At 38.1% G+C, this 24,106-nt stretch overlaps 1 protein-coding gene across 3 annotated transcripts in view; it reads right to left on the bottom strand.

The window, feature by feature from the left end:
- Positions 1–24,106, bottom strand: part of SMYD3 (SET and MYND domain containing 3) — a 371,713-nt gene that overhangs the window by 33,562 nt on the left and 314,045 nt on the right. For all 3 annotated transcript variants that reach the window (XM_017740180.1, XM_017740187.1, XM_017740197.1), the window contains 2 exons: positions 20,256–20,343; positions 16,817–16,991 (listed from right to left, as the gene is read on the bottom strand). In XM_017740180.1, the coding sequence (XP_017595669.1) occupies positions 16,817–16,991; positions 20,256–20,343 (263 nt within the window). The remainder of the gene's footprint in view (positions 1–16,816; positions 16,992–20,255; positions 20,344–24,106) is intronic.

Here is a 24,106-nt window from a genome sequence, read left to right as displayed (position 1 = left end):
TTTTAGTTAAATATGGCACTGAAGTAGAAATCTCAAAGACATTCTGGTAATCCAAAACACCAAGATAACAGAAGATAAAATACCAGTAGTATGTTCCCCAAGGTAAGGAACACAGTGTGAGCTTTGCCCTGAGACAGATATGATGGAATGCATGCAGGAGAAACGTTATAAAGTCTCCACTCCTGGGAAACTCTCGTTCCTGCACTATAAAATCCATTATGCCCTTCTAAAATTCTAGAGAATTCCAGTGAATTCTGTGATGTGTAACAGGCACTGCATGAACACTGCAGTATAGCTATCATTAAGTGAACCAGCACAAAAAGTCAGTCATTCAGAGGCAAAAATCTAATGGAAAAATAGCTCCCTTAGCTCTGGAGGCCAGTGAACTGGCATGGTAATATTTTTTCCTTTAGAGCTAACATGCCTGGAGCATTTTACAGCCAGAGTTACTCCAGTGTTGATCACAGCTATCATGAAGTACCTGTGCATTAACAAGCAGTGAAAGGCTACAAGAAGCATACTGAGTTGGTCTCTGAAATCCTGTGATATGAGAAGTCCACAAAATGCAAAATGCTCATTGCACGTGTCTGCAGCCAACTTTTCCGTATGCTCGTACATTTACAGATAGCACTTCAGGAAAATCTGTGCCTTACAAAAGGCAAACATTTAAATGTAAAGAAGAAAAAGAGATCTCCTGAGTGACTGTTGTTACCAAGCTGTCTTCAGGAGGAGAAAAAAACCACACAACATTCTTTAAAATATGTCTATTTAATTTTTTTTTTTTTTTTTCTGAAATAGTGTAGTATTCTTATTAGACACAGAAGGCTGGATATATCTTACACAAGTATCACTTGACTCTGGTCTGGTACGATTTGTATCAGCAGAAACGTAAAGGTCAGTGATAGCTTGGACAAAGGGCACACAGAGATTGGCATTGGGGATGAAACTGTCATGCAGTGACACAAGGCAGACAGTGTACAAAACTGGAGATATTTTTACACCAGAGAAGGAACAATGGTGGCAGCTATTACAAACAAAGCAGTACATAAATCAGGGCTTGCTCCTTCAGACTGTGATGAGCCATCCCCAACATTTCCACTGATGCCTTAGGTTTTAACTTTTATGTTTTTCAAATCCTGCACTGCCTAGTGTGTAACTCTGAAGTTTCATGTGGCCTGTTAGCTGTTGTTCTCTCCTGCTGGTTAGACACAACAGACCTCTCTGGGTTTGCTCTTCAAGGACACCAGGCCCCAAAATGTGTAAACTAAAAGCCTCTGAAGGGGGGGCCAGCTTGGGGTAATTGCATCATTAACTGAGATTATAACTGGAGAATTAACCCTGATATGCAAATGGACCAAACCTATAAAAGTGTGACGAACCCGTGACCCAGGGTCCATCTTGGCTCTAGCCTTTAGACTGCCCAGGGTGTACCTTTGAAGGGCCTTCAAATAAATACCTACTTTTATTCTCTTATTCTTGTCTAGTCTCTGTGTTTTAGGTGGCCACCTCAGGCATCACCACAACCAACATATTACCAGCACATCAGTCAGAAGCTGGATTTATTCTCACTAAGGACACACTGGCTTCATTTTTCTACTACTCCAAGTTAAATAATATCTTTACCTCTGGTCCCTCTGATCCACCGACCTCTCTCTGTCTGCTTTTAAAAAATATTTTGAAATAAAGTCACTGTACTGAAGCCACTGAAACCCAAAAGCTGTGAAAGAGTAAAGAAGTTGGCAGTCATGCAAGTATCAATCTTCACAACAATAGATACACAATCTTAGGATGCATCTGGCCCAATATAATCCCTATGTAAAAAAAATTTCTGAGAAATGTTAAGTGCATAAATACCAGCTTATTAAGGACTGTCATAGTGTGTGGCAAACTCTTAAACTGCACAGTGTGCTTTCAAAAGGAAAGCATTGTAGCTGGACAGTTTCAAAATTTTTAATTGTAAATTCACTTTTTATTTCCATTAACTCATTCAGTGCTTTTTGTCACTGATGTTAAGTTACAGGTTCATAAATAAAAAGAAAAGCTTGATGATGTTGGATTCTTCTTTTTCATTATCCAAACCCCTTTTGCTTAGCATAAGAAGGTGCATTACACAGCAAAGAGTGTTATAATGATGGCTCACAAAATCTTCTCTGCTTTCTAAGTAACTGCTTTTCTGGGTTACATGATAAATCGAATGATTAAATTTGTAATCTCCATCAGGCTGTGAAAAGCAGGTATCTTCAACTATTGAGAATAGGGTAAAATTGCAAAACATGGCTATGCTAAAATTAAAGAGCAGGGTCATTGAACTCAGGGAGAAATAGAAACATCTGTCAACATATTGTAACAAAAACTCCTGCAGTGAACAAAAGTCGCAAGTGCAGCTCTCTTACTTACAGAGAAGTTTTCTAATTTAAAAATTATGTATGTGAAAGGAGTTAGGTCTTAAATTTATGAAAGTGCACTTTTCCATAGAGATCTGAGGAAGAGTAACACACTGCAGGAACCACACACAGATGCCCTGGATGACAAGTGCATGAGCATGTGACTGACTGCACTTCCAGGCACACAAAAGAGGAGGACCTGTTGCAGCATTGCTTCTGGATAACCAATTACCTAGAGATAAATTATTCCAGCTAACTTTTTCCAGAGATCCTTTTTGTCAGGTGTGACAGATACAGAGAAGATAAACAACAGCCACCCTACCAGGGGTGGGGAGTAAAAGGAGAGGTCAGAAGACCAAGTTTCCTACCTGGCATGCGAGTTTTGACAGCTCTGAAAATACTGGGGACTCTTCTGTATGACTCATCCATAAGCCACCTATAGCTGACTGATCTAGAACCAGCACAAGAGATGAAATTCAAGCCTTAAGGAAGCCAAGAGAACTTTGCCAATAACTACAACAGTGCCAAGTATTCCACCTGATGGCTTTGAACTTTTTCCAAAAACATTAGCCAAAGACTGTGTTGACTTTGACATATGAAAGAATGCAGACTCAACAAAACCTCTCAACCTCATCCAGGCAGTGTACTAAGAACTGCTGTGTATGCAATGACTTTTTTCCACATCATCTTCAAGTAATACTGAAACTGCAGACACAATTTAAGATTTTCCTTGTTTTTAAAATTTTTACCCATTTTTATAATGGTATTTTTTTTCTCCATACATTAAAAATAAAACAAAAATAATTAAAACATACCAAATCCACAATTCCATAACACAAAAAGCAGACAGGAAAGCAAGTGTTTTCACTGATTCTATGTAAATTCTGTTAATCTAAAGCATTCATTGAGATGCAATATCATGTGTGTAAAATGCAGATGTTGAGCTCTGATGACATCATTTCTAAGAGAAAATATGAGCCTCAGAATAAAGAAATATATAGGCTGCTGTTTATGGCTTTCTTTCATGTCCTTTGTACCTTCTCCCTTTCCTCAATAAGGGTGAGACAGGTTTAGCTTCTGCCTATAGCTGTGCCACTGAGGTGAGCAGCAGAATGACGGCTTTCAACTAGTTGTAGGAGCACCTAAATTTACCAAACTCATTGTGACTCATGGTTGTTTTATGCTACAATAATAAGACAGGTGTGGAGCTTTTCCCCCTCCACCAGGATATTAAAACTTTTTTTTGCTATGTGGACATTTTGGTGTCTACTAATACATTCAAACATGAGCTTAAACATCTTCTCTCTTTACAGGCACTCTGTATGTGACCTCCTACTTTCTACTGACTTGTAGGAACCTCATATGCTTGACATGTCTGTCTTAATGCAAGTTGCTAGGTAGCACTAACAAGCAAAGGTACACACACAGATAACACAATCATAGAAGCCTCACTGACACCGAAATGCCTTTAATTTCTAAGTGGTTGCTGAAAAACGGAGCTCTTACTGGGACAATCTTTCTTTTATGGCATGTCCCTGAACCTTGCTGTTCTGCTCTCCAGTGCTCTGGGTAGAAAGAATATGCATGACACATGATTGCTGTGGCAACAACTGAGGGTTGGGGTCTGTGTTTTTTTGTGCAGCTATACACATTTTGCCATATTTTGCATAGTCAAGATTCCCTTAGGTTTGAAGAGGTATGACATTTATTGAGCCTTTCAAAATCATGCTAAGGATGTGTCTTAGCAACACCACATGCAAAATAGCTTAATAGAATATTATATACTGTACCCTGAAGAACATATAAAATGTAGTTTTAAAGTTAACTGAAGACTGCAGCACACACAATTCACAAGAGTAGAATTATATTTCCAGAGACACATTTTTAATATTATTTCTTACTCTGTTCACCCCAGGCAAATTTCTCGCAATCAGCTGAAACAAGATCTGTGCTACAGGTACAGAAATTCTGCACTATACAGAAGGCAAGATGGCAGAAATCCACATACTCTTTTTAATTTTGGGAGACTCATTGATATGCTTGCTTTCAAAAAATGAAAAAACCCCAAGCTTCTGAAAATCTAGCCTTTCTTTTGATTCACTCATTAAACTGATTTAATTCAGTATAAAACAAAAGGATAAATGTCAATGTAGGCTATCTGCAAATTCCATGCCAAGGTTCAACTTGGTCCAAATTCCAAAAGATAAAAGCTAAATTGTCACTGCTGCAACGGCACACAACTCATTATCCTTAAAGTAGTGGTGAAGCTTTACACAAATAAGAGTTATCCAGATCTTGATGTAGGATTTATTATTTCTTCAGATTAACAAGTGGAAGAGACCAAAAAGTCACCTTTAAGGATGCAAATGTAATGCTTTCCTTACATACATACCTTAGTGGAATTCAGCTTGCAACCACAACCATTGTCTGCAGAGTTTTACAGTGTGCTTCAACAGCTCTATAGGATGCTTAACATTTAAATAAAAAATGTTACAGATTTTTATGTAATTTCCATACAACCCTACCTCATTTTTATAGATGCTATTGATTTATACTAGAATTTTAAGACATGCCTGCTATGGACTTAATTTTCCATTTAACTGTAATGAGACTCCAGCATCGTATTCTTTATGTTGTTGTAGAATCCTTAATCTTTTTTTTTTCAGTTCCTTAGGATATATCCTCAATGATACGGTAATTTTTACCCATCTCATTATTTTAGAGAAGAAGCACGCCTCTTAAACAGAAGTCCCTTCCTGATGAGTTTCTGTGCACTTATTAATGTTGGGTTCCCCACATGTAGCTACCACCACCTTACTGAAAATTCAAGCACATGTGGCCTGTGTTTATTTGGGTTAAAACAAGTAAGCATCAAGCAAATCTGATAGAAGCTGCACACTTTCACAAATCAATCTGTTTTACAGGTTCCATCTGCTCTTAAGTGCTTCGCAGAGAACAAACACTGTGTCACTATACCACATATTTCCATTGCACTATCCCAAACACACTTAAGCTGCTGACAGATTAATGCTCAGTTCACTTGTGGCATACATTCTTGGGTTCTTACACATGTTCTTATAAGGAAATGGAACTCACTAAGCACTTAATCACAAGTTGGGGTAGTGTTATGGCCTTGAATCCAACACACTAACTCTGTTTCAGGAACAGGCTAAGGTATCTCTGTATAAGCCATTGCTGTCACTAGCACTGCCAAAGACCCTGGAAATCAAATTACCTTTGTCAACCTCACTTAAACAAAAGTAAGCAGAAATTTGCCAAAGGGTAGCCCTGAGAGCCAGGGATGAGCCACCTGAGGAGTGTGCAGAAAGGGCCAAAGGAGTGTGCTGTTTACTGGAATGCAACTTGGATGGCTTAAGCATGCATATATATGCTTGAATCCATTACAAAGACATGTTGGTAAAATGACTGCAAAGACAGGAAATAATACATAAAAACCAGTATTAACTGAAAAAGTGAAGTAAAATACAACACAACTTTCTAAAGATATCAGCACCCAATTAATTGTGAATTTACCTGGTTAGGAAGCAGTGACAGCAAGAGGAACTCATATCAGTATATGCAAGTGTGAACATACCTTATGAATATCTGCATTTGTGCTTGGGAGAAAGGTGAAGTTTCATGGAAAATCCTTTGCATCCTTACTTGATGTAAACTAAGTTCTATTAGCTCAGAACAGTCAAGAACTTTATCTTGTTTGATGATTAAATACAGGACATAAAAAGGAAGGGATAGCTTTTTGGGGTGAATAGCAGAAAAATTGTAAGTAAATTTTTTCCTCATTCAACCTGGTAAATATTTATCCCGTTCTGACCTTTGAAGTAGATTTTATAGAAGAAAACTTAGTAATTCGCTCTCTAGGCAGACTGATCCCCCATTATGTACATCACACCATTATCATCAACAATGAATCTGAGAATCATAAAAGTTGGAAAAGACCTCTAAGATCATTGAGTCCAACTGTTAACTCAGCACTATGGTGCTGTCCAATAAACCATATCTACAAGTGCCACACCCGTACACCTTTTGAATACTTCCAGGGATGGTGATTCCATTACTTCCCTGGGCAGCCTATTCCAATGCCTGACCACCCTTTCAGTCAAGAAATTTTTCCCAATATCCAGTCTAAACCTCCCCTGGTTCACCTTGTGGCCAGTTCCTCTCATCCTGCCGCTTGTTACCTGGGAGAAGAGACTGACCCCCAGTGAAGTGCTTTTCAGAAGAGACTGACCCCCACTGAACTGTATGTTGCTGAGTGCCACAGTGAAATTGGGATGCACAAGACATGACTGATTTCCATTGAGATGTGTCCTTTTAATTTATGAAAAACTGTTGTCACTCTTCTCTTGTTTATCTTAGAAGGGTCTGAGTGCAACTTGCTGTGGGTTTTTTTTTAGGGTCACTGGATGCAGTCAATGCTCTCCCCTGGTGTTTTTCAAATGCAAAGATCAAGAACAGTGACAGTCCTCACCACTGCAAACAAGATGGGAGAAGTCCTGTGCCCCTGCAATATCTGGAGTTGCTTGTTCTTTGATGGACACAGTTTAACACATCATAGATTAACCACAGTAGTTTTCTGTTCTCCTCAAGGTATCAGAAGTCAGGAGTACTTCCCCAGGACTGTGCTGCTCTCAGAGCAAGACAGGGGGTTGAAAGCATGGGGTACTTAATAAAATTAACAATTTTAGTTGAAGTCAATATACTTTTGTGTCACTGATTAATGTTGATCCTCTGTCACATGGAAAAGACCTGTCACCCACACTTCCCACCCCCTCCAATTCTGTTTTTTTCTCTACTGGCACAAGAAACCCAACACAATTTGATAGCATTTCTTGATAAACGTCCAGCATTGGTGGAGCTCATTCGAACTGCAAAGCAAGACAATACACAGATGAACTAAATCCAGACAGGTAGCAACAGTTAAAGATTGAGTATGCATTCAGGATGTTATCTTACTGTAAGCATGTAAGCCTGTTTTTCATCTCAAAATTCTGAGATGTTGAATTGGTAGAGATAATATTGCCCAACTTGGTGAGGCATTTTGAAATCCCTTGAAAAATAAAAGACCTTATGCTGGTGTGGTATGGAGACAAATATCCAAGATAACTTATCTTTAGCTATTGTTATGAGAGCAAGCAACTAATTAGTAGGGCATTCCCCTGGTAATAAGTTACTCTGTGATTTTTTGGTAAGAATTGAGAAGTCGTGTTGTATTTCATAGGACACAATGTCTGTGTTTCAGAACATCTCAAACTACAACATGCAGCAATTTCCCATTCTTCTTAAGCAAGGTTGATAGTCGTATTTATATAAACATTTTCACAACATATAATTTGTGCCACTGTCTAAAGTGAAGTACTTCACAAAATGCTTTGGTAAATTTTGCAAATTCCCCTTGTGTTGAGAAAATTAATCTCCTAAATATTTTTCCTTTTTATGACTGCATATACTGAGACTTTTGTTTTGTAGCAATGTAGGATCTAATTCCACTTTTCAAAGTCTGCCAAGCACACTATTGCATGAAAATATTTTCCTTTCTCTTTCTCTTTTCTATTTCGCCAACAGTGATTCAAGCAGAAAGACCTGGTTCAGGATGCTTCTACTTGTTGGCTGTCACTTTTGCCAGTTTTCAGAAGGCTTCTGAAAGGCTGGCCAGTCTTAAAAGTATAATAAATCCTTGGTGTGCATCACTCAACGTACCTGAATTAACATGGAAATGAATTCATGATGTGGCTATAATGAAAACACTTTCATTCCAGAACTTTATCTTCACTTCTGGCAGCCCATGAACCGTATCGTCTAAGAGCACACTGCATAGCTAGAGAATGCTGATTTTCCTCTTAGGAGAGTGTTTGCAACTGTGGCAGCATCCATTTTTCTTGCACTCTCCCTTTTTTATCTTTTGTGATGATGAGGAGGAGTTAAAAGAAAGGCTTTTTTGCCCTAATTTTGATATTTCTAGGCTTCTTGTAACTGTTCTTTGGTTGCCTATATCCTATACCCATACTGTTCTTTTACTGGACATGTGTGCATTGCATTCCTCAAAGATGACTTTATTTTGGTTGCAAAATACATAATTTTTATTATTAATCAGTGAACACGCACTTTTCTGAGGGTGGTTTTTTCCTCTTTGATTTATTTATCTTGCTCTCACTTTCATCAGTTTTCATGGCCCTTTGGGCAGCCTCTTGCTGTTTCTGTGAACCTTTTTCCTTAGCAGCACTACAGCCTGCCTTTTTTTAGCCTTACAGCATTTGTAATCAGTTACCATCTTTGTTCTGCTCTCTATCCAAAATCATTTGCTTTTTGTTTCTTCCTTCCTACTTTCATCTTCAAAGTCACATTGCTAAAGCTGATTCAGGCTTCTGTGTCTTGCCTGATGATAAAATGACAAACCAAACCTGAGAAAAGAGGTTCCAGTATACTCAGGGGAACAGAAGAAGAGAGGAGAAGCACTGAATCACCTCCTTAACAATGGAACTGGTTTACCTGAAGGCTGAAAAACATCTCAGGGTTAGATACCAACAGACAGTAGTTGGGATTCTGGCTTAAAGCAGATAGAATTTCTAATAGAAAACCAGAGTGGAAAGAAAGGAAGCAGTATCTTTTGTGGCAGCGAAGGGAATACATGCAGGAAGGTTTTACAGTTGACAAGAAGGTCAACACAACATCAGCTCTTTCACTTGAAATTGCATAATCCAGTATTAGATGTTGTCCAGATAAGTAAGAAAAAGATTAGGCATTGACTAAATTACTGAAGGCCAGAAACTGTTGTATTTATGAGGTAGCACAACTAGGGTTTGCATAGCAGTCAGTATTCTCAGCATTTCCTTGTGGCACAATTCTACTGTGAATTATATCAAGCACAGTGCTATCCTAATGTGGCTGTGTTGTTTCTCATACCAGGATTAGATAATTTAGAATAAATTTTGATACCTCCAATGTTCCCTGTATAGAAAGACTGGATTTTCTGGTTTTATATGGTTAAGGAAAACTGATTAACAAACCTTGACCAGGTCAAGTGAAATACCATTCACAGAGATTCGATATGGTGGACAGGAGCATGCATGAACCTGTTAACCAAGGTAAGGTTATGCACAAGCTTAGTAACACAGCACCCGAAAATAGGATATTCCTGGTTTTCAGGTATATCCAAGTAAAGCATTCCTAATTACACCATCCACTACATTTTAGCCCTTTTACTCAATAACTGGCAAATTCAAGTGCTGGTGAGCTTGTAGTCTACCATCACATCAGTAAATATGTGGTCTCTAGGATTTTCTCACTGCAGTAACTTACATTTTCCTCTCATCTTCATGCTCTTCTTTTTCTCTGCCTTTTCCTGTAAATATCAGCCTGTGAAATTTCAGCTTTACTCAGCATCACCTATTTTTCTACAGAACCTCTGTGATCTTCATTCTTTGGATTCTGTGCTGGATGGATCACGTCACTAGGAACTTAGTAATTCATTGGCATGGTTCTTGTTTGACAATACCTCCTTCAATTTTCAGGCTCTGCACACTCCTCTTCAAAGCACCATCTTTCAATCACTCACTCTCCCTGGCCATTTGCATTGATTCATCCTTTAAACAAACTACATTCTGAAATTTCTTTGCTCTCCTTATCCACTGCTCCTTTCCTGTTCTCTTCCTCATGATTATGGTTTTCCTTTCCAGTAACTTTTCTGATTTTTCAGTAGAAAAAAAATACTGCCTCTTCATCTTCTTCAGCCTTTATCTCTAACATCTCTTAGACTGGTTTCTAGCTTAAATACCACAATTTTACTTTTTCACCACTGTTTGCATCTCTATCATGAGAAACTCTTAATTGATCTCCTCCTTGGAAGTACTGCCAAGTCTCCTCTCTCTGCTTCCTCAAGTCAAATTGACAATTTATTCAAACAAAGAAATAGGTATTTTCTGACTAAAATCAGACTCTTCCCAATTCTCCCCTCAGAGAATGCATTGTTGCTTATAGCTTCTCTGCACCTATTTCCTTCATGCCCCCTCTTTTTTCTCTTTCATCAGAGATAAAATTGTAATTTATCTGTCTTTTTTAATGATTCTCCTCCCCTTTTTTCCCTTTCACCATGATTTCTGACACTAAAATAGCTTTTGCAAAGCAATGTTCAGTTTCTGTCAAAGGAATCCAAAACTCCATAGATGTTTCACATGTCTCTATTTTTTAACAGGTAATTACTCACTTGAAATCACTTCCCAACCCCATTTATGTTTAGGTTCTAACCAAACCCTTGTTTAGAATCTGTATGCCATCAATTCTTCCACCCTTTTCTTCTCAGCAAAATTCATACAGACACTGTGAATTCCCCAAAACTATTCTCAAAACCATTCCGACTGAGTAACTTTGTCGCATTTTTTTCACAGCACGCAAGTCTTTGTAATGTCTGCTCGTGCATATACTCGCTTATATTTTTTCATGTGTGTCCTTTAATTAGTGTGTAATAGCAGGCAGACTAATGAAAAGAGCTCAGGTAAGGGCTGCATAAGTCCTTACTTTGTAAATTCCAAGCATGAACGTACAAAAAAAAGAAGAAAGGATGCCCTGATTACAAGACAAGGATACCAACTATTACTGCTTAAGTAAAAAAGAAAAACAAACAAACCAAGAACATCAGAACCAAACTGAGTCTTTTGGTTCTGGTAGGCAGATGACTAGGACTGAAATCCTTAATTGAGATAAAGCATGAACCCCTGAATGGTCTAACATCTTAATCCAAAAGAGATCCCACTGTGAAAAAAAAAAAAAAGAAAAAAGAAAAAGATTCACTGCAGATGAAGTTATCATTGCAAAGAACACAGATCTTTCAAGAATCATCTAAAACTACCTGGAAATGCTATGTGAGAGACTGAGAAATCAACACTTGTTGTGTCAGAGAAAAATGCTGCTCTGGGAAACATAGTGATTTAGTTCACTAACATCACTAGAAGATCACTATCTGTAAAATTCAAATTGAAACAGCTCTTGGCATAAGCGTAAGGTGAAACTAGAAACTGAACCTGAAACTAGAAGCTCAAACTGAAGATAGTAAGCACCAGAATATAAATACAGAGCTACTGCACATACACTGACAAAAAAAAAAATCTTGCAGCAATGAAGCTATTTAAGAAAATTTAGCCTATTTAAGAAATGTGGTATACACTGAAGGAGGTACTGCAAATTAACACTGCTGTTGCTGAACTTCTACTCATGTGTGATAGAGTATATTGGACAAGCCAGTAACATCAAAATTATACCTACAAAACAGCTGGCATGACTGGAGAGAATAGTAAGAATTTCTACCCATACACACAATACATGAAAATGAAGACAGATAGAAGGTGGAGCACTTATGGGAGTGTGAGTTTATGGAAGTCATTGAGGATTATGCAGGTCAGTATCACTTTGGGGAACAACTCATGGATGTGATGGAAAGATACAAGAAAAACAACTAGGAAAGAACCAAAGAATTGAAGGTGATGCTGCTATGCAGATGTATGCAACAAGCAACCAGCAAAACAGAAAATCCATTTCCTACATGGGAAAGGGATTGATCAGGTCATGGATAACTTAGGCACCAGACTTCAGATGTAAAACCTTTCTTTCTGTTTTTTGGAAAAGGCTGTTGAGATTGGAGGGGAGGAAGTAGGGAGGAACGGAAGACAGAAGTGGGCTGCTGAAGTGTTTTAATGGATTCCTAAACATATCAGCCCAGTGACAAACATTCTCCCTGCGTATCGACAAAACAGGTACACTGAAGCCAAAAATGGTGCAAATATTGCTACAAACATCTGTCTTTTGGAAGAATTACCTATAATTAACCAGAGACAATATACTTTCATATTTATACTGGGTTTTCCTCTTCTTGTGACACATTTTTCTCTAAACATTAAATGCCATGGGCATTTCCTAAAACCCCAGCAAAGTGAATAAGGAAGATTTAATTCCTTCTGTTCTTTGTTTCATTCTTTCTTTAAATTGCTTTCTCCACCTTGACATTTTTCTCTCCCTCTCGGGTGATCCCAGAGGTAAGATTTATGTTTACAACTGATGGTTTATGATTAAGACATTGAACTTTGGTCACTGAATTAGTACTGTCTGTAGGTTCAAAAATCTGCCAGCCACGCACGAATCCCCAAGGGACCCCCCATAACCAGGGTGACGACTGGCGACGAATGCAGGCTGTAACCCTTAAGCAGTAGCATCCCCCAGTGGCCCTAGTTATCACTGCAGTGCACTTTTGGGGATATTTTTAGGCTCTGTAACTATCAATGTAAATGTAAATTCAATTCAAGTCCCTCAGAACTAGCCAGTACTCAGAAGTCTGTTGAGCTCAGTAGAGAACCATATATATTTGATGAAACAATTTATTTCCAGTCACTGAATATATCACATGTGTATTGCAAAACACATAGTTGTAAAAGCAGGATGATTTTTTTTTTTTTAACACGTTCAAAAAGGGGGAAAAGTCAGACCAAAAGAAAGTAAAACTCTTTATTGGAAAGCCTTCTTGAAGAAGACAAAATAGGTTTAGGGTTTGTTCCAAGAATATTATGTTCTACAGCTATTTTTGGCTTTTTTACAAGGTCAGGACTCAAGAAAAGGATACTATAGCAACCATCAATTTTTAATCTGCCTTTTGATTGAAGTTCACATACTTAGAAAATACAGACCATCATGTATATTGACTTAGAATTCTAAATCAAAAATTCCTGCCTGGTATTTCATTAACCCAATCAAAATTCAACCATGTTCTCATAAAAAAACCCAAGAACATACCAGCCACTGTTCTTAAACCCAGCCCTTTGCAAAACAATCCAAAATTGCACTCACTGGGACTGCTTTCCCTATGTCCTAAATGAACTCAGTCACTGGCAAAAGGTGAAGTAATGGAGTACTGCAAAACATCACTGGAAGGGATAGAGAATAGGAGGAGGCAGAAGGGCAGACAAATGATGCACAGATAAGACAAATACGGGGTGCTTGCACCTACCCAGCTCCCTCCCACTCCAGAAGCACAGCAGTCACATTGCACCAGCCCTGTATTTGTGCTGACTCAGTGGAGAGGGGATGGAGGGGGAAGGATGTGCAAGGCTGCTGGGTGAAGAGCCAGAGCAGCACTTCTGCAAAACACTTCTGTATGGGATGAAAAAAAGGAATTTTCTCTTGTTAATATTGGAACCCTCCAGTTACTTCTAATGCTGCAGCACGGGAAATGAAGGGTTGTTAATTAAAACAACCCATCTGAAAATCAGTGGGATTTCTACACTAGCTTGAAATTCAGCAGGGGATTATGAGCAGTGCAGAGCAGAAATCGATGAACGTTTTTGTTGTCTCTGTATCAGAATCTCACCAGACCTGACATCACATGACCCCAAAGAGGTGACATGGTGTTATCCAGCAGGTCAGTCCAGCGGGCCTGTGGTGTCACATAGTTCTTTTCCTCCTCTCACCCTTGTCACAATAGCTGAGGACATCTAGCAGAGTTTTATAACAGATGCATCCTTCCACCTTCTGGCAGCAGTGTAAAGCACTGAATACTTGAGACAAGGGGAAAAAATACCCCAGACCTAATCCCCAGAACATATGTGCCTTGTCAGTAATTTAAGGGCTAAATGCTGGGTCCTTCCTTTGAGGTAACCAAAGGGAAATCTGTCTTTCTCAGTATCTCTGAATCTGATCCTTCATGAGCAGCAGTCAGCCCAGTGTGTGAATGTGCTAACTGAGACATGACAAACCCGTGTAACACCTCTTGCTGATACTCTGTTATTCTGTGGTTAAGGCTCATGAGGGTTTTGAAAGGAAGTTTATTTTTGCAAGCTGCTGAGTGCTGACTATGACGTGGGGCAGCTTTCACTTAGGCAAATGTCTTAACTTTTGTTAAGGCTCTTGGACAGACAGGCTATTACTGTAGCATTTACAAGGAAAGCCGTGTAGATACGCTTGGCTTAGGCTATTCAGTGAAAGTACATGTCGAAGGTTTTAACAAAAAATGGATGGCTATGGTTCAGCACAAAAGGAGAAGGCAGCTTTTCGTCTTGGCAGACACTCCCTTTCTTTTTGCTAAAACCATTTCAGAGGTCCTGAACAACGCTCCTTATGGGTTACTATCGCTACCTAAAACACAGGGGCTGATACTCAGCATGACAAATCAGTTCTGTGTAGTTCAGACATCTATCTCTGCCACTTACATGAAGTGGATGATTCTGAAAAAGACAGCAACCATCATAATGAAAACATACATTATGATACAATGTGTTACACAGCACTGAAAATTAATCTTGCTGCTAAAGAAATGAAAAATGCACAATAAACACATTACCCGAAATTAAAACCGGTTCTGACCAAATCTCCAGAGCCTTTAAAGTTGTAACAATGATTTCCTATTTATATGGACTGCACGAATTCTCAGGTGATTCCCTGTGGAGATCTGTATGAATACTTTTTCCAGAGCTGAGGAAAGGAAAATAGGTAGCTATAATGGAACTGCAGGAGCAGCCAAGCAGTAGATTGATTCAACAGGAGAAATTCAATGTATCCCAAAGGATTTCTTAGGATTTTCTCTCCTGCTGCTTAGGGCACAATTTGGTGTAATGAGAAACTGAAGATTCTGTTTCAGGTGTGTCAAAGCTTGTAGTGATGACTTGAAGGTATAAAGAAAAAGAAAAAACTGAAAATCTCTCTTAAATAATGCTTTTGGGTGAGGAGAGAATAAGGACAAGCTCTACAAGGTGCAAAAAAAGTCAAATATCTCATGTAAATAATTATTACCTTAAGAGATACTAACTGGATGCACAGTCGAATCCTTTCCTTCCTCTCCAAACTGTTGCATTTAACAGCTTGAAAACTATGGTACACTTCAGCAAGCAAAACAGAGAAAGCTTTATTAAATTATCTGGTAAAATTGCACTTGGTCTCACTGTAATCTCTGCTCTCAGAAATGTCTGCAGAAAAAAATGCTCCATTTTCAGTTGTGAATAACTGAGTTAACAAGTTATAAAAAAAACCAAGCCAACCCAAAACAAGTGAGGTTTGGGTTTTTTACTTAATAAGGGAATATTTAAACAGGCAGACTACTCTGTTCATCTGAAGTGTGCCACAAGGTAGAACACTGGCAGGAAGCATGTACTGCTGCAGTACTACATAAGCCCTGTTTAAAAGGTTAAGTGGGACATGCACAACATGAATTTCACCCTGAAGAAATGTGAAAATTTGTAGGCACTCATGTCCTCCTCTATGAAAAGGAATAGTCATTATGAACACAGAGCTACTCCACAGCTGTGATGTACCATAGCCTATGCAGGTTTTATCAACAATCACTTTTTAGTGAAAGCTCTGAAACACTATGTTCTTCAAGTGAAGCCCTGAGTTTTATTCAGAAGCAGGCTGCCATGTGGAATTTCCTCAGGTGAAATGCTGAATGCTGATGGCATCTCCATTTGATTAGGGAAAATATGTAACATCTGAAATGTTCATATTCACAGCAGAGCATATTGTTCAGCTCTAGCACACCCCTCACACTTCTCAACATCACATGTTGCACTGAAACATCACGTGGTGCACCAAGAGAAGAAATAGGTGCTCTAAGAAATACCTCACCAAGAATGAATATTCATGTGTGAATGGCATTATCTCTGGACACTCAGCACAGGCTTACACTTAGTTACAAACAATGGAACTATTCAGAACCCAAAGATGTGAGTCTTAAAGCTTTTAGAGAAGCAGAAGCACCTGCCCTTTCTCTACTGGATGACCAAAGTTGCATTACAGCCCCAGGTTCCAATCAATTTCAAGCCTTACCACATGATGTATGATCTCCTAGACTATCCTTCCGTATCAACAAATGACCATCATACTCAGAAACTCTCCCAGCACATAGCACAGGAGAAAGTATTGACCAGGTGAGAAGAGAAGCAAGTACTTCACCACCTTGACCTCTTCCTAAAATAAGGACCAGGAGCTTTTTAATTTCCAGTTGAAATTGCATTTTGCAAGATTTTTTTATTCTTTCTGTAAACTCTATGTATAGAGTATATGGAGAATATACATTATTTCAACCAGCTACCTGTCCCTCACTTTCACCCTATCTCAGCATAAAACACTGATACCCTCATGTCAATGGAGCCTGAAAGTCGGCTTCTGACCAGGGATGTGGCAGCATCTGAACATGTGAAAAAGCAAGGGATAATAACCAGCTTTTATTATTATAGTTCCTGTTATCCTTTTATTTGCTTTCAGCCTGACTGTGAAAGCAGAATGAGAGTTCTGCCTCATTCATTAACCTAGAAATCAATGCAAGATATACACAAGAAATAAAAACAGTAAGAAGCATCAAGATGAAGTGCAGTCTTCGCTTTTAATGAGACAGCCAGCTCTCCCCCATCTTTGGAAGCAGCTGAACCAATTACACCCCTTACCTGTATGGTTCCAGAGTCCTGCTGCCATAATACAATGCTTCTTCCCAAGATTCAAGGTTAATACAGGCATCCATGGCACAGTCAAGCATTTTCAGCTGATAGATATTTGTATCTGGTAGATGACCCTCATTGCTGCTCAAGAGATTCTGGCATCTCGCCAGAACATGCTTCCATTCTGTTATTGGCCTTAGTTAAAGAAATATATTTAATCAAACAAAAATACAACTTCTAAATGCTATTTAGCAAGGAGTAAGAGCTACAAAGCATTAAAATAGAAAAGTTGCCATCATTCCAGACTCTGCTACAATTCTTGAAAATACTTAAATAGAGAAGTGGTAGTTTAGGTAACTGTGCTTCATTTATATGTAGCAAAACAATTTCTAAATAAGGCAGTATTTTAGCAATAAATGGCAAAAGAAAGAGGACAAATTACAAGGATATTTTAATACATAACAGAAATTCATATAACTTTTATTTAAGTACTGAAACATTATTTACTTAAGATACTACAGTTCTTAAAGCCAGGGGCAAGAGTCCATGGAAATGTGTCTTTAAAAAAGCCCCAGCACTAAAAAAAGATATAATGACTCATTCTTTTAAGTTGTTCAAAATTTTGTTTAGAATTCTCATGAAATTAGAACCTTTTCTTAAAATTAATTCATTTTCTTTCTCCTTGAAACAGTCATAAAGAGCACTGTGATTTTTTTTCATGTACAGCTGCATGTTTCATGCATGAGAAAGAAAAGCATCACAGTTTTGATGTCTAACTGTAATTCAGGACTAATGATCTTGGCAGTAAAGGAGATTTTCACCTTCAATGCTACAAGAAGATTTTTTTGTGAGTTTGGAATGGAGGAAAGATAACCTTGCTTTCACTTTTTTTAGATATTACTTAGCACACATCACTTTTCTCATTACATTCTACACTGATTTGACTTCTCTGTGGACCAGATTCTTCTCTCTCTGACCACACCTAATCTGAACCCCAATATTTGCATTTTTCAAATGAGTATTACCACCTGTGATTGTACCCCTGGGAGTCCCAGAATGCAAGCAGTCTAAACACCAAAAAGATACCACTCACATAAGTAAGAAAAAATGAAATAAAGAAAAAATTAGACTTACAGTAAGAGAAGTAATAACATTGATTGTATTATAGCCCTTTCCACACAATCAGCTCAAGGAAGCCCAGCAGTTAGTTATCTTCACTAATTACTCCAAGTACTATTCACACTAATCCAGCAATGAATTTAAAGTGTACAATGACAAACCTGTGATGAAGTAATTAGTCCATCTTGAACATGGGAATATTTACATACTTAAATTTAAGAATGTGACCACCGTGGGCCAGGATTTATAGCATGGCTGTTACAAGGCTAAACTAATTATTTGTGAATTGCTCTCATGCCCTTGGATTGAAAGAGCCATATAAGGGAAGGAATGTGTTATTATAAAATTGCACCTTAACCTTTATATCTTTGGCAAACATCCATGTATTCTTTACAACTGATTAAGGACAGAAAAACAGAAGAATGAGGGATGTTATTTCCACTTGATACAATTTTTGTAGAAAGTACAAACCACTGACTTTCTTGAAAGATTACCATTTTAGCTGATGCACAGTATGTCTGCTTTTACTTCTCATTATTCTGCTTTGTTCACTCACTATCATCTAATAGCAGATGTGCTATAAAACAAAACCTGTTTGGACCAAATTTGCAGGTATATAAAACTGCAAACTAGAAAACCTGCCATCAGCTGCAAAAGTACCAAAGAGCTGCCTGTCCTGCATCTGCCCAGGAGTAGAGGAGGACTGCCTCAAGCAGATCTAACAGTGGATTTAGCACTACAACACTGCATCAGTTACAATCAGTAGGTCAGACTGTGAGAGTCACCAACTTTCTCTACTGTAGAAACTGTTGGGTTAATTTGTTAAAAAAAATTATATATGCAGGAACTAATAACTGTGTGCCTCAGTCTGCCAGGAAGGTTTTCTACTCATTATTGGCAAGTGGAAAAAAGTCAAGTTCCCTCTTCAAGTACTGCACTCACCACCACATGTCAGTTAGCTCTGGTATTGTGGTGCAGTAAATGTGGAAGTAAAGATGACACATTTCAAATAGCCCATGACTGAGAACAGAAGCTGAACAGAAAACAATAGATTTTTCCAACCAGTCCTGATATATTATATTACCATGCATTTGATTAATTTTTAATTATCAGTTAAATCAGTAATCTTAATTAAAGACACTTGCAAAATACATTAATGCAATTTTTCCTGCAATTAAATACAGGAGCATTAAATAGGACCAGTATTCTGACTGCATAGTTTCAGTATAAGAACTATTGCAACTTCAGGTTGCATATCTATAATTTAACATGCAGGTTGAATCATGGGCCCTGAAGATCTATTTCAGTACTGTCTGTTTCAATCCAGTGACTACAGAGGAACTTAAAACAGACTAGAAACTATGTGAAATTAAAGCAAGGTGAGATGAGTGTTTCCCCTTTGTTAAAAAATTAATCTCTCTGGATTAGAAAGAAACAAACTCAGTGTAATGGGTTGGGTTTTTTGTTACTGTGTAAATTGTGATCACTTGTTTCCAGCCTGGAATATAATTATGCAAACTTGTTTTTCATGCTGCCGAAAAGGAGTACTGGAAGATTAAATTCTTTCCAGCTTGAGAGAAAACCCATGTTTCTCAAAAAGGCAAGGCATCTTGCCACAATGGGCCAAATACCCAGTCAGGGAAATTCCACCAAACAGACCAAGATAAGAAAGAGCTCAACAAACCCATACTATTCTAGTAAAAATCTCCACTGCTCTTCTGTTCATCTTTTCTTGGTTGCTGCTGTTCACTAATTTCTTTAATTGGACTGAATATCTACATGACAGCCATTAGACTCCAGTTCTGTTTATTAGTGCAAGATAATTTCATTCAATTTGCTTAATTACCAATTATTATTATATATTATTAAATCTTATTTTAATGATGCTATAATGTCTGCTGTGAACCTGACTGTGATTATTTCCTTGTTATTGTCATTGATGTGCAAAGAATGAGAACCTGTAAATGTTCACACTGAGAGTAACAGAACAAAGAATTTAACAACATTCCAGACTAAGCTTTCTTTCATTTAGAAGTGGATTTATATGAAATGGTGGGCTGTGATAGCACAAATATAAAGCAGAGCCAAAATATCCCTTTACGTGCTTGGTAGTTACTATTCCTGCCATGAAGCAGTTCCATTCCAAGTAATCAGAGACTCTATTATTAATACAATTAAGAATATTACACATTTTAAACATCGAATGAATTAAAAAACATTACAATAAAAAGAATGTAAATGTAAGGAAATTAATCTCAAGAGAAACTGTGTACTAAGGGGCTCTTTTCACAACTGAATGACAGACTGTAGCCTGTCACTGAAAGGATACCTTCTTTCGATTTTGGATATCTCACTTCATTTACAGCATCTTTGACTGCTTTCCAGGCATGGTCTTCACCGGCCAATTTCTCAGCATCCTGGTTAATGGAAACAAATGCATTTAATGAGAAAAACAGTAAAATGAGAATATGAAGTAATGATGAAAAATAGGGTAAAAGGATTTCACTGTTAAAACCTACTTGTGGAGACTGTATTGCTATTTTTTGTAAACACAAAAAAAAACATTTCACCTGGAATTCATACTCACTCTGTCTTCATAAGTAAATGAGATGATATAAAGAAAAATGAGTGCAAAGTTGGAAACATTAAACACTCAAATCAGATATTAAGTTTGCAACAAGGACTATGATCAAACAGAAAAAAAGAAATAATAGCATGTGATTTTTACTATCAAAATGCATTGAGGAGATCAAATTCTTTCAGAGACTTGCTCCCTAAGACTTCTCTTAAGCACACTGTAGGAAGGATTTCGCAAATAATTTTGATTAACTGCATGGTGATTATAGAGACAAACAGTGGGAGTCTACACTCATCCATTACAGTTATAAGGTTAGAGGAGAAGTCTACAACTCAGAAAAAAGCTGAACTTTCATTTTATAACTCCTTACTATTTCTTCCCTATTCCATCAGATTCTACAAACAGCTACATTTTCCCATCGCTTTGTCATAAAGAAAGCAAAAAATGATTAATGGCTACAGCAGTAAAGAGAAAGTTTCCTATTTCAACTCTCTAGCAGTGACTAACTGAACCTTAGGCAAACCACTTGGAACAAATTTATTAAAGCATCTACAGACACAGTTAAGCATCTTGAGGGATTTCCAAAAGCATCTAGTTCTTCAATTTCCATTGCTATAGCACTTAAATACCTTTAAAAATCTGGCCTGTATTACACTGCAGTTCATTACCTCTCTCCCCTTATAAAAGGCCCTATGACTTTGCAGAAGAGGTTTTTTAAGTGCAAAGTCTTGCAGGAGTGTTTTAAATACAGTTCTAAAAAGATCAGCCTTCAGCAGGGGTAGAGGCCTGCAGAGGAACAGAGAAAGTATGTTAAAATCTAACCAAGCACTTTGTAACCAACAGGTGCTCACCAGGAATCACAGAAGTACCTCCACTGAAAAGCCCATAATCTGTAAATGCCTAGAATTGCACCATTTTCTTATTCCACTGCAGCACATTTGCCATAAATTCAGAAATATTTACAGTAAGAATCAGCACTCAGTTTCACATTTAATTTGCAGTTTTGTCTTTCCATCTGCTTCATGAAGCAGCAGACCTCTGTGGATTCCTGGGATGATTAAATCAAGATTAAATCAAGGTTGTTCTCAGCTGCCCTACCCCTCTGTAGGGCCTTACAAGGAGGGAGGCCTGACCCCACTGCATTTTGAACATGAACTTCCCTTACAATCAGTTCTCTGATCAAAATGATCACCTGGAAATAATTTTGTGCAGAGATGAATTTGCCACCAAAAGGCACAAGGTGAATGTTAGGACAAACCCGCTCATATCACAGAAATTTTATCAGCACACTGAACCTGCCCAGCCCTCTTCCAGCTTTGCAGTAGATAGATACTGAATGTCTTAGTGCCGACGTAACCTCTACTGATTTTTATGGGACTACATCTACTCCTGAACACAGCCGGTTAACCTACAACAATCTCTCTAAAATGCCTTTGTGGACCAAGTGCTGCTCATTGACTGACCTAAAAAATAAATCCAGCCTATAAGATATTAATAATGATGTGAAATTTTCCATTTAAGGAGCTACCAAACCAGAAAAATTGTTTTAAGTTATCTTTTCTCACTGGCTCAAGTATCATTCAGAGTGTTTCTCTAACATGCTGTAAGCCTAGCAACCAAAACCTCAAAAACATGGGAATTGAGAGAGATTTACAAGTGAAAGAAGGAAAACAACTAAGCAGCAAGGCCAAAGACTGATGCATCATTAGGGCTCAATTTGCACACAGCAAGACTGATGGATGAATGACTAAAGTGTTCACTCTGATGGGATTAATCTTTTGCTGTCTAGTGAGGCTTTTTGATTTGCTTACTGTTGTCTTCTAGCGTTTCATTAACAACACAAAGCAGGGCAAGGTTGGGGTTTCCAGCCTTCACACTAGTGCACAGGGTTAAGTCAATGCTGGCTTCAGATCCAGGTAGAGAATGGAGAGTGTCTGTTAGACCAATAATCTCCCAGCCCTCTCTGGGTTCATGGTCTTTATCCCTTTTGTATGAGAGTTTAGGATGGAGGGAGCTGGGCAGGATGCCTGGCTCTGGGAAGCATTTAAGTCACAGGTTTCAATGAGATGTTTTCTGTGTTCCCAAGATGAGGAATTTTAGGGATTGGCTGATGCAAGAACAAGCAAAGACATGGCTAGCTTGGCATTTTACACTTCTACTGTTCTTCATCAGATTTCCACACATGAAACAAGTTGTGTCCTTTACTAAACGCTCTAGTTCAAGGCATGGAAGCTGCTTCCAAACAGGCAGCCAAGCAGGGGCTGCAAAATAATCAGGAGAGGTTGCCACTGGGAACACTGCCTTCTAGCCTAATAACCTTTTTCCAAGTAAGCTGTTTCTCTCCTTTGGAAAACACCTTGAAAGTCATGGCCAAGTGGTACTATTAAGCCAGCTAAAAATACAAAGCCGCCTTAGAGTTGGAATTATGAAAATAATTGACATGATTTAAAGTTACACTGAATGGTTCAATTCAATCTAGGAGCATGGCAGCAATCTAACAGCTACAGGAGATACAGCTTTCCACTGTAACAGGAGTAACACCCTTTCAAAGCATCTTTTTTCAGAACATGTTCCCAGTCAAACCTCCAGGTGTGCAGCGCTGCCAGCAATAGACAGGCCTTTTTCATTTATAGAAAAGAACACCAGCTGAAGAAAAAGAAGAGGCTTTGGAAAAAAAAGGAAAAGCTAGCAACTTCTGCCTAATTATTTTCCTTATTTCTAACACTGACATTACCACAAGAGTTTGTTTCTCAGAACAACAAAATATTTTTGTCTTGGTCCAAAAAATAATCAGACCAGATAATCTAGTCACAAGAAGGCATGACAACTTTATGATGGTTGAAACTGGCATGCTTTACAATTCAGCTTTTGCAGATAGAGGTGTGCTGCAGAAAACAGAGTAGAAGTGTTGAAGGCTCTTGGGGAAAGCAGAAAAGACAGAAAAGACACCTGCACCACACACTTTTCTATGACAAGAACACAACTTTGCAATACTCTTAAGACAGGTACAAGCCATTGGAGGCAGAAGTGTCACTAGATGTGCTAGCTGAACTGACAATCTAGGGAACAAGGAAAGACAAAATTGATCGCATGACTTATTTTGAGCAATTATTCCAGATGGGAGAGGGTTCTAGTACCTGCTTTCTCCTTATTCCAAGCATGTGCAGGGAGAAATTGTTCATTAAAAATGAGTTGAGATGCAATAACATTTCAATTCCAATTCTCTTTCCTTCCAATACTATGGCAGGTGCTGCTATAACACTCTTGATAAAACAGACCTGGAGATTCATCATTTTTACACTGGAGCTTTCTGAAAATCTCTGTGGACTACCTATCCCTTGGACTACTTATCCCTGACTGATCAGATCTGTGCTTCTAAACCTCTAGATGAAAATTTCCAGTAATATTCAGTTCTTCTTCTAAAACAAGCTATGAGCTAAACTTGTCACACCTGAAACCTCTCAGCTTCACATCATCTTGAATTTGGTTGCAATTTAGACAAAATTCTACCCTTGAAATCTATTTGCCTCTTCAAAGTGTGCAAATGCAAAATATTCTATAAAGCAAAATTTTCCTGCTATAAAGAATTACCTTTCTTTCCC

This window comes from Corvus brachyrhynchos, unplaced genomic scaffold, assembly GCF_000691975.1.
Source record: "Corvus brachyrhynchos isolate BGI_N302 unplaced genomic scaffold, ASM69197v1 scaffold31, whole genome shotgun sequence".
Lineage (NCBI taxonomy): Eukaryota > Metazoa > Chordata > Aves > Passeriformes > Corvidae > Corvus > Corvus brachyrhynchos.
This window is presented reverse-complemented; position numbering and strand designations above follow the sequence as displayed.